Source organism: Otolemur garnettii, unplaced genomic scaffold, assembly GCF_000181295.1.
Source record: "Otolemur garnettii isolate 467f Iridium unplaced genomic scaffold, OtoGar3 scaffold00014, whole genome shotgun sequence".
In the NCBI taxonomy this organism is placed as follows: domain Eukaryota; kingdom Metazoa; phylum Chordata; class Mammalia; order Primates; family Galagidae; genus Otolemur; species Otolemur garnettii.
Window position 1 is genome coordinate 12,832,839 of NW_003852409.1, and position 11,821 is coordinate 12,844,659.

General features: G+C 39.9%; 1 protein-coding gene across 1 annotated transcript in view; it reads right to left on the reverse strand.

The window, feature by feature from the left end:
* Positions 1–11,821, reverse strand: part of FRRS1L (ferric chelate reductase 1 like) — a 26,848-nt gene that overhangs the window by 8,590 nt on the left and 6,437 nt on the right. The window contains 2 exon segments of the mRNA XM_003804015.3: positions 139–277; positions 1,602–1,686. Coding sequence (XP_003804063.1) covers positions 139–277; positions 1,602–1,686 — 224 coding nt within the window.

Consider the following 11,821-nt stretch of genomic DNA (forward strand, 5'->3'; position numbering starts at 1 on the left):
ACCCCATGTTTGCATTAATGTATACAGCTATCATTTAATAAAAAAAAAAAGAAAAAAAAAGAAAAGTAAAAATAAAAATAAAAATGTATACAAACAAAATAAAAAAAAAATCAGTGTTTACCTTGATTTGCCTCTTACCATTTTCTTGTCTGAAGAGAATCCAACTGCTACCCAGCCATCTGTGTCTGCGCTCAGCTCAAATTCCACGTCAGCCCCTATCATCCGGTAGCTAAGGAAGTAGTCACAGGTCTCCGCATTACAGCCTGGCTTGCCATATCTAGAAGGTACAGCAAAAGAGACATTACTGCTTATTCAAAATACAGTCAGAGAACATCTGCCATAAATCCAGCTGGATGATACACAATATGATTAAATAAATTAGATCTCTGCTCCCTGGGACCTTAGAAACACAGTTTTCTTTAGTTAGGAGGAAGCTTGGAGGGGATTGGACCCACTTTATCCACATATGAACTGAGGTCCTCAGATAGGAAGGGGCTCCCCTGAGGTTGCACAGGAAGTCAGTGGCTGCAACAAGACTTGAGTCTGGGCCCCCAAACTCCCAGCCAGTGTTCCCTGCATTAGAGTTTTAAAAACATCAGTTATTATGGAATGATTTCTAAATCCCCTTTAGAGGAAAAGGATTCTTTGAGTCAGTAATTTCAATTGTTTTTGCTAATTAAATGTATATTAACTCTTTTTTACTTACAAATCAAACTAACACAAATTTATAAATTAAACATAAACTAAAAAACCAGGAACATTGAAATTCACAGCATTCATGTACCAGATTGTAGCACATTTCTGCTTCTACGCCTGTGGTTACATTTGACTGTTCCGTGCAGGGTCTTTAGGTCTTAACACTTGAGCATGGTGTTATCACTGACTGGAACATGATGGCTTAACTCTCCTCCACTTCTTTCTGTTTGAACTGCTGCAGACCCCTCATTTATACAATGCAGCAGTGAATACCCTCATCTGGTATTCGCTGAGCATGAATGAATGCATTATTTATTTATTTGTTCTATTTGGCTCCTTGCTGCTAATACAATCACAAATTCAGACATTAAAACATACAGCAGTATAAGGTGGTCATCCAGGTAGTGAGATTATGCACACATTTATCTTTCTAAAGACCATCTCTGGAATTAAAACAGAACTTAAAATTTTTTCTTACATAGGTTTTAAGGATCCTTTCAGATGGGCAAGGGCTAAATTGGAGGAACACTGTATCACACCACTCTCAGGATGACAGAAAATTGCAACCATGGGTGGGGCATTTACACTCAGATGGAAGGAACAGGACACGGGGGCGGAGTTTTGATTGAGGAAAGAGGTAAGAATATGCTACTATGCTGGCAGGGACACCCTGGGCGGCCAGGAAGAGATGGAAGATCAAGGCAACATGGAACTAGGGTGAAAAGGATGAAAGGAACAAAGTGAAAGAAAAGCCAATGGGCCAGGACATGGCCCAGTACGTACCCTGCTGAAGTTATGAAGGGGTATGGGCCCCTGATTAGAAGGAACTGCATGCAATTTAAATATTACCCTGAGAAGTACATCTGTTTCTCATCCTTAGTTATCCAACTTGTAGTTCTACCAACCTAAAGCATCCCTTAGTTTTTCCACAGTCGTCCACTTTGATTTTGGCAAACGGATCCACGGGAGGAGCAGTAGGGAAAGGGTAACCTGGCAGTGAGAATAAAGAATTGTTAGAAAGTCCAGGAACAACCTGACCAGCGGGAATTTTTTTTCTTATGTGTTGACTGTTTTCTACCAGGCATATCTAGAAATGACTCAGAAAAGGACTTTGTTTAAGCCTAGTCATCCCCTTCCTGGAGGAGGGCATAGGGCACATACCTTTGGACCCAACCCTACATGCGAGCTGAGAACAGGTACACTCTTCTCATTGTATAGGCAATGAATCCGAGGCGCAGAGAGGGGGCATGATTCATACACCCACTGGCTTACACTGTCTCCTGGGAGTTTGAAAACCACAGTTTGAATGCAATACACATGCTCTAAGGAAAAAACATTAACAACCCAAATGATGCACTTTTCTTGTGCTTGATAGTAGGGTTTTCTCATTTACATATATGATAATAGGATTTTTTCCATTCCATTTTTAACTTTCCTTTTGCATTACCCTGTATGTGACATTTTTCATGTCACCAAATTCTTATAAACAGTTTCTAGCCACTGTCTATCATTCCATAAGAGTACTTCTTACCATAATGCATTAAACCATATATTGAAGAGTAAGACCTCATTATGCCTCCAGTTTATAACAAGAATCTTTTTCTCCCAGGCTAAATACTCAGTCTATACAGAAACCGTGTGTGAATCATCTTATATTCTCTGTCCAGCATAGACCATGGCATTGGACACTGACCAAGGGATTGTCAAATGAACTAATAAAATCACCCACAGACTTTAGGCAAGATATATAAACTTTTAAAAATTATTCTATTTTATTGGTTTTTCTTTTCTCATAAATAATGAAGTTTTTTCTTGCATTTTTTTTTTTTTTGGAGACAGTCTCACTCTGTTACCCTGGGTAGGATGCCATGATGTCATCATAGTTCACAGCAACTTCCAACTCTTGGGCTTAAGTGATTCTCTTGCCTCAGCCTCCCAAGTAGCTGGGACTACAGGCACCTGCCACAACACTCAGCTATAGTTTAGTTGTAGTTGTCATTGTTGTTTTAGCTGGCCTGGGCCAAGTTTGAACCTGCCTGCCTCGGGGTATGTGGCCGGTGCCCTACCCACTGAGCTATGGGCACTGCCAGATGCCAGTTATTATTATTATTACTGGATTATCACTATTAAATTTTGTAAACTGTATGGGGTAACTAATAACCATTAGGGGAGATTATCTCTTTAAGAATAATGGGTTTCTAAACTCCATATAAAAATAAATTTGGGGCCAGGCATGGTGGCTTATGCCTGTAGTGCTATCACCCTGAGAAGCCAAAGCTGAAAGATCCATTGGGGCAAGGAGTTCAATACTAGCCTGAGCAGGAGTGAGGCCCTGTCTCTTCCACAAACAGAAAAAATTGGCCAGGCATGGTGGGACATGCCTGAGGTCCCAGCTACTTTGGAGGCTGAGGCAAGAGATAGCTTGAGCCCAGCAGTTCGAGATTGCAGTAAGTTATTACAACACCACTGAATTCCAGCCTGGGCAACAGAGTGGAGACTCTGTCTGGAAAAAAAAAAGGAAAGAAAGAGAAAAAGAAAGAAAATGAGAGAGAGAAAAAGAAAGAGAGGGAGCGAGAGAAAGGAATGAAAAGAAAGAAGTAAATTTTGGAACAATACTCACACATGTTCTGAACTAGTTTATTCATGTTGGCTAATGGCTTCATGGGACTTTTTGAGCACTAATTTTCTATTATCTTACATGTTTCTAAAACTTGGAATGAGAACTTATGTTCTATCAAATATACCTGGGCAGGAATTTAATAACATAGTTTTCTCTTATTTTGCAAGCAGTTGAAAAATAATTTTGCCTTGTCCCCTGGTTCCTGAGAGAGACTTAAGTCCTCATAATTTCCCAGGTAGTGGGAGTGTCTTTGTTCTTCATGAGCCTATTGGGTCACTGAGTTTTTAAAAAGAGATGACTCAGAAGGGAGGCTGGTCATATGATTAGAAGGTTGGAAAAAAAAGAGAAAAAGAAAGTTAGATCTTTGTGCTAGCCCCTCCTTCAGGGAAAGCAGAGGGGCTGGAGATTGAACTCAATCATGCCTACACAGTGAAACCCCAATAAAAACCCTGGACATGGAAACCCAGTGGATAGGGTGACCAGATTTTAACATCAGTAAGGCGGGACAACATGGGGTGGGGTGGGGCAGGGCAGGGCCTGACAACAATGCAAACTTTGATAAGCAGTTCTCCATAATCACTTCTCAGCAATTGTTATTATTACAGTTTAACATTATAAAATTAACAAAAATAATACAAAACTCATATTCTGGTGAAATAGCCTCATGGCAGCTGAAAACCGTATATTCCCTTCCTGTTCTCCTGCCCATTCCTGTATTCTTTCCAAAAATCAGGACTTTTTTAAAACGCCGTGGGACACCGGACAAATTGTTGAAAAGCAGGTCTGGACACCCTACCAGTGGAGCTTCCTAGCGGCCATGTTAGGAGGGAGATGTGGGATTCCATGAGGAGAGGCCATGGAAACTCTGCCTTTGGGGAGGTTCCCACACCTCACACCATGTGTCTTCATTAGATATTCCTGATTTGTAAACTTTACATAAAACTATTATAATAGTAAGGATAGCACTTTCCTGAGTTCTGTGAGACATTCTAGCAAATTATAAAAGCTGAGGGGGGTTGTCAGAAGGCCTGGTGTTTACAGCCTGTTGGCCTGAAGTGTGGTCCGTGCCCTTGTGAACCATGCCGTCTAACTTGTGGGGTCTGCACTAACTCTGCATTCTTGGTGCCAGAACTGAACCACAGGACAGCAGTCGGGGGGCGGGGGGGAGGTTGATATAAGAATATAAGCAGGGGAAAATTACATTTTTTTCCTAAAATTAAACGATCTCTTACCATTTGGCGTAAAATAAGTTTGGGCCATGTGCCAGTATCTTGTCTCTCGGCTATAACCCAAACTTCTACAAGCTAAGTGGTCTGCTTGCCCTCAAGTGTAATTCCACTTCATCCTTACAGTTGCAAAGTTGGTTTGAATTTCCAGCTTTTGCAGGGCTCCCATAACCAGTCTCATCATGGTGCTCAAAGGGACCAGCAGCAGCTGTGCAGAACCCCTTTCTCAAGGATGGGTCGCAGCTCTGGGAGGCCCCTCACCTGAGACTTTCTGACAACCTGAAGCCCTTATTCTTTGCAACTCCAGCTGCAGGGTTTGTAGCCGTTTCTTGGCACTCCCTTTTTGCTTCCCCAGTCCCCCAGCAGCTCCGTGGGTGCTCATCTGTTTAAAAAGCTAGTATGATTTCTCTTTCTGACTGGACCTTGATTAATACAGACCGAATGGATCCATCCTTGAACACTGATATAATGTGTCTGCCAAAACTAGTGTATTAGCAGTGATCGTTTTGAAGGTTAGAGATTAATGATATTCATTATGTTTTATCTATGTTTTACATGCACTATACTATTCTATTGGGAAATTATTTTGATTGTAGAATTTTAAGTAACTTAGGTGCACGTAAATTGATATTTCTTGCTTTATGGAACACTCATTATCAGTCTGTGCAAAACCCAATCTTAGATTTTCCCTGAATCTATCCCTAACTTCATTTTCCTCCCCACCTTAGATTCTAGGTCAAGTCTATTTTGTGTATGTTCTTCTGGCAAGAATGGAAGTTTTAACAAAAATAAATACTCTGACACACACATTGCAGAAAAGTAATATTTTACTGTGAGAAAGTGGAAAGACACATTAGCAATAATGGATACCAGATAACATGGGGTCCAGGGTAAGGTTCCCAACTCTGTTCAGTTCCATGGAGCATGGAATTCTGCCTAGCCAAGGCAAAGTCCTGCCAGGCCACAAAAAGCCTTTTCTATTCCCAGCACCACCATCAGAAAGTCTTCCATGATTCCTTATAATGACCAAAACTGCCTTCTGCAGAACCTGGATCAAAAGTTCAAGTTCCAGGCCCAATTTCTCATTCTGCCTATAGTATCATCTTGTCTCCTGTGCACAGCTGCACCGTGTCAGCCAATCCATGACCACGCTCAGGTCTGGAAATTCCCAGCCCATGCATTTTTGTTACATAGGTGTGCTTTTGAAAAAAATGTACCATCTGCATAAACGATACTGTGCAGTAAACCTCATTCTGTTTCTTTTCCTTAGGAAGTTGATCTACATAGGAAGACTGAATATTATTCAATCATTGAGAAAACTAAGTACTGATGTCTGCTACAACACGGATAAACCGCAAAATCATTGTGCTTAGAACAGGGGTGGGGACACTGTTCATGTTGGAAGGCTGATTTCATTTATCTGTAATCAAATAGGGCCACATTCAAGACACTTCAATTAGAGGTACTTTAAAATATACATTATTTTATAAAAATCTAACTACTAGGCTCGGCGCCTATAGCTCAACCGGCTAAGGCGCCAGCCACGTACACCTAAGGTGGCGGGTTCAAATCCCCAGCCCGGACCCGCCAACCTACAATGACGGCTGCAACCAAAAAATAGCCGGGTGTTGTGGCGGGCGCCTGTGGTCCCAGCTACTTGGGAGGCGGAGGCAAGAGACTCGCTTGAGCCCAGGAGTTGGAGGTTGCTGTGAGCTGTAATGCCACGGCACTCTGCCCAGGGGGACAGCTTGAGGCTCTGTCTCAAAAAAAAAAAAAAAAAATCTAACTACTACACACTTAGTAATTTAGAAAAATGAAAGCTGTTGTTTTTACAGTTAACCAATCTTTCAATGACTTTGTTGTGCCTGCTTTTTATTGGAAAGTATTGGAATATTTGGTTGCAGCATGGAGGTCCACAGTTACAGTTGATCCTCTACGATGGGTGTCAGTCATCTGGACCGTAGGGGCATCTTGATGTGGGTTAGGTAGGAGAATGTAGATTCACAGCAATAAGTGGTTGAAAAGAAAAGAAAGCATTTTTCCCACATGATCCTGAAGACATGGGTATTCTAGACTGCATTTTTCCATATTTTAATTTCATCTGCTTTAGGATCAAACATTGACTTTAAAATGTTATCTAGCGAGAGCTCAATGAATTCCAGCTGTTGTTATTTAGGTGCCGTAGTGATGTCAACTAGATGAGCCTGAAATGCTAATTTGAGTATGATGTCATGATTCTCAAAGTCAGGGAACCTGTCTTTGGATTCTCTACTTAATAGGTCTGTGACAGCTGCATATTCTTCAAACAATCACCATATATCATCCTACTCATCAGTGAACTCTGCTAACTGGGGAAAACGTTCACCCAAAATTTCCTTTTGAAGTAGTGTTTTGAAAAAAGATAGTTTTTTGAAAAGATAGCAAAAGATAGTTTTGTTGCCACATGTCACCTATAGATTTAGTTTTACCTCGGAAAGAAATATTCAAGTTGTTTCGATTTGACATGGTATCACATAGAAATGCTTCATTCCTACAGAAATCATCTTTCAATAATTTACATTGCTGATTCCCCACTTCATAAAATTGAACTATCTGTTCTCATAGAGATAAAACTTTGGCTTACACCTTTCCCTGCAGTTGCCACATCCACACTGAATATTTTCATCATTCAACTTCAGCATGAAACGGATGCATCCACGTTGCACTTGCATGCATATAGTTAACAATACTTATAACTTGTTCTGAAGTGTCACTTAAAGTAGTAGCTTTAGCACAGAGATTTTTGCTGATACAAGATACAATGAAAAGAAAAGAAACGAGCTGGATCTGTTAATACTTCTTTAATCTGCTTCACGGGCATAAATACACTCACTACATTTACCAAATTTTGATTAACTTCACGACATTCACCTTGAAAGGTACTGAAGATATCCGTTCCCCATGTCGTTTGCAAGTATTCCCAAAGCGAGTAACTCTTCATAGCAAAGAAAATCTTCTGTTATGACCTGAACAAAGTATAAAACCTGCACTGAGTCGGTAGCTGATTCACCAAAAGTGATTGAAAACACATATTTTCCTTTTGAAGTATTTCATGAATTTGTTCTGTTAAGGTGAAGTATTTCATGAATTCGTTCATGCTGCTGATCAGTTACGGTTCTTCATGAAAGAGGAAGTTGTACTTTGAAACATTACTGGAGTCTAAGCATCCTACCATTTCAACAACACATGCTTTCACAACGTCCACATCACTGAATGGCTTTCCCTTTTCCCTGAGTATATAAGCTACCTTATAAATTGGAAAGAAAATGAGAGCATTCAGCAGCATTATTTCTAGGTCTTATTGCTGCATAAAAGAATTGTCCTTGGTTTTGCACTTCATCTTTTAATTTCTCCAATACCTTTCATGCCTCTCCCTCTGATGTAAAATATATGTGGTCCTTATGAGTGTAACAATGCTGATGAGCATTGAATTTCTCTAATGTTGACATTTCAGTATCACAAAGCAAGAAAATCATCACACCTTTAGCAGAAACAAGATAATATTGTAATTCTCAAGCCTCATAAAAAATTTTGTTCTCTCAGAGTTCTCTTGGTCTTCTTTGACATGTTGGGCTATTAAATAGACAAAATTAAAAAATGCTGTGGAGCTGTGCAACTATTTCCAAATTCCACTTCACACAGAAACATAGTACACGATTGTCAAGAGCAGATGACAGGTGTACTCGACCATCATAAACTCTCAGTAACCAGCCTCAGTAACCTGCTGCGGTACCAGCACCAGTCAGATGGGGGAAGTTAGAACTAAATCATAAGTGTAGCAGCTGTCAGCTCATCCCTCATGCTCACTAATATTTTAATTATACTGGTCAATCTGGGAGGATGATTTTGTTGAAACTTATTTTATTCTTTGGTATTTTAAACATGTTTAAAAATAAAAATATAAAAGATAAACAAAACTGTATTAATAAAAGTAAAAGCTTTTGTTCTATAAAATTTGGATTAAATTAAAAGGCCACATTTAAGAACCTAGAAGGCCACCCTGGGCTTATAAGAGGCTAACAAATGACCACCTATTATGTAATCTCATTTACATGAAATGTCCAGAATAGACAAATACTGAGAAAGAACAATCAGTGTTTGCCTAGAGCCGGGGTTGAGGAGAGGAAGATGAAAGGACTGTAATGGCTGAAGGGTAGAGGGTTTCTTTGAAGGCGATGAAAACATTCCAAAATTGATTGTGATAATGGTTACACAACCCTGTGAAAATACCAAAAACCACTGCATTGTACACTTTAAATGGGAAGGAGTGAATTGTATGGTGCATGAATTATATCTCAATAAAGCTGTTGCAAAAAGAGAAATGGACGTTTTGCATTCCATTCCCTCACCCTACAAAACCCAGTTCTGACTCAAATGTCAGGTATCCAATTGACAGGCTCAAAATCACACCCAGAATTTAGGATTCAAGGTAATACTCTGCCCTCCACCATAGGTTTTCTTTTCCTGTCCTTTGAAATAGTTCAAGTTTAGCATTAGCTATCGCTTGAATATTTGGTAGAACCAAGCCAGGAACTGTCTTGGTTGGAAGGGTTTTTGTTTGTTTTGTTTTGTTTTTTTAACTGATTCAGTGTCTTTGATGGGTACAAAATTATTTAGGTTTTCTAATTCTTCTTGAGTCAGTTGTATTTTTCTAGGAATTACTCTATGTAATTTTAAAATTCCATTGGAATAAAGTTGTTCCTTTTATTTTTTTTTTGCAACACTGAAGACTTTTTTTAAAAATAACAAGACTCATTTAATTCCTAGGTTCTTCATCACATTGCTCTATGATCCTGAAGGGAGTCTGAGGCCAGAGGATTGCTTGAACTCAAGAGTTTCAAGCTAGGTGAATTATGATGCCAGTACACCACAAAAAAAAAAAAAAAAAAAATTTGAAAACCACCAGTTCATTAAGTCCATTTTTATAGAATTGTCAAGGGATTAAGAGAAATGGGTAAGAAAAGCAAAGTATTCTGGTGGAGATATCCTTTCTTCATGTTAAACATTTTTCAGAGATTCTTCATATGGTTACTTGCATAAACTTACAATTATAATAACTTTTGAGTAATTATGGCAGATTAGTCATAACTTTTCTTTCTCTCTTGACAGTCTCACTCTGTTGCCCTAGGCTAGAGTGTGGTAGGATAACATGGCTCAAACTCCTGGACTCAAGGGATCCTCTTGCTTCACCTTCCCAAGTAGCTTGGACTATGGGCATGTGCCACCATGCCTGGCTAATTTTTATACCTTTTTAGTAGAGATGGGTCTCACCATCTCACTCAAACTGGTCTCAAACTCCTGAGCTCACGTGATCCACCTGTCTCAGCCACCTAGAGGGCTAGGATAGCTAGGATTACAAGCATGAGGCACCACACCTGGCCTCTTTCTCTCTTCCAAAAAGCCCACAAAAATAACAAAATGTCAGTAAAGGAACAGAGACAAGAGGAGCAAAGATGGCGTATACAAGAGACTAAGGGAATGACTGAGCAACAAAAAAACTTTCTAATAGAAAGGTCACCAGTGCTTTCAACTAGAGGACCCCAGGACAGCCCTGAACTTGGATTGGTCACCTCGAAACCTACAAGCAATGGAAAATGAAAGTCAGTACACAGAGATGTTAGAATCTAGGCCTCTTCAGCCTTGAGACCTGATTAACTAGTTAACTGACTAACTTTAATCAGTTAGTTTAATGCCAATGAAATACACAAGAGAAGCAGTAGGAGAGGGCAGTGGTCACACAGCTTGGGTGGTGAGGTCACCTGTAGACACTGACGTGATGGGAGACCACACATTGGCAGGACCCTGCATCTTCTCTCCCGGCACTGCTATTGATAAGGGTCTGGAAGATTCCCAGGATTCTCCATTTTTTTTAGAGTCTCAGGTTCTGGTCATTGCAGGACCACTCAACAGAGGTGCCTGTGTCACACAAGTGACAGCTCTGGGTTTTCTCTGGGTTTTCTCACAGCTGGTGGCTGTGAGCGTGGATGTGGCCACTGTCCCTTTGTCTTTGTTAATGGTTCCCTGAACTTATCTTCTAGGTCATTCGATTGGTCTTTCAGCAGTTACCCTGAATTTGCTTTTCCATTTGTGTTTTTAACTTCTGGAAACGCTTTTGTTCTCTGACAGCAGCCTTTTTACGGGAATTGATCCAGGAATCTTCCAGAAACCATTTCTGAAGGATTGGCTCCCTGAGCAGAAATCAAATCTGGGCCATGATGGGGACAGTGTGGAATCTTAACACTACTCTACAGAGGGGAGGGCCTGTTCCTCGTGTTATTAGCTTGTTTTATCTCTTTCCATTTCTACGTGCTGCCTCCATACCTTTACCTGTTCTGGACATTTTGCACCAATGGACTCATACATGTAGCCTTTGTGTCTGGCTTTTATCAGTTAGTGTAATATTTTCAAGATTCATTAATATTGTAGTGTGCATGCGTATTAGAACTTCATTCCATTTTATGGCTAAATACTATTCCATCCTGTGGACAGACTGCACCTGTTTATCCATTTATCTATTGACAGACATTTGGGTTGTTTCCAGTTGGGGACTATGATGAATACACTGCCAGGTACATGCTATTGTACAAACATGTTTTCAATTCTCTCATAGAACTGCTGCATCCTTTTGTGCTTAACTCAAAAGTGCTTCACTCTTGAGGAACTCCCAAACTGTTTTCCAAAGTAGTTGTACCATTTTACCCTGAATTAACAATGTATAAGGGTTCCAATTTCACCACATCCTCACCAATTGTTATTTTCCTTTTTTAAAAATTATAGCCATTGTAGTGGCTGTGAAGTGGTATCTCGTTGTGATTTTGATTCGCATTTACTTAATGTCCAGTGATGTTGAGCATCTTTTCACGTGCTCGTACCTGTTTGTATATCTTCTTTGGAAATAAGTCTTTTTGAAGGCTGTCCCTATTTTTTAATTGGGTTATCTGCCTTTTTATTAAGTTGTAACAATTAGAACTTAATTAGCTTTTAATATCTATCGTTAATAAGGTTCTCCCTTATTCATAACATTGTGTCTTCTTTTCTTCTTGGTCTTACCCTAGATTATTGTGATGGTTAATTTTATGTGTCAACTTGGCTGAGCCATAGTGCTCAAATACGTGGTCAAACATTATTCAGATGTTTCTGTAAGGGTGTTTTGGGAGGGGATTTACATTAAAATCCATGGACTCTGAGTAAAGCAGATTGCCCTCCATAATGGGAGTGGGCCTCATCCAACCAAAGACCC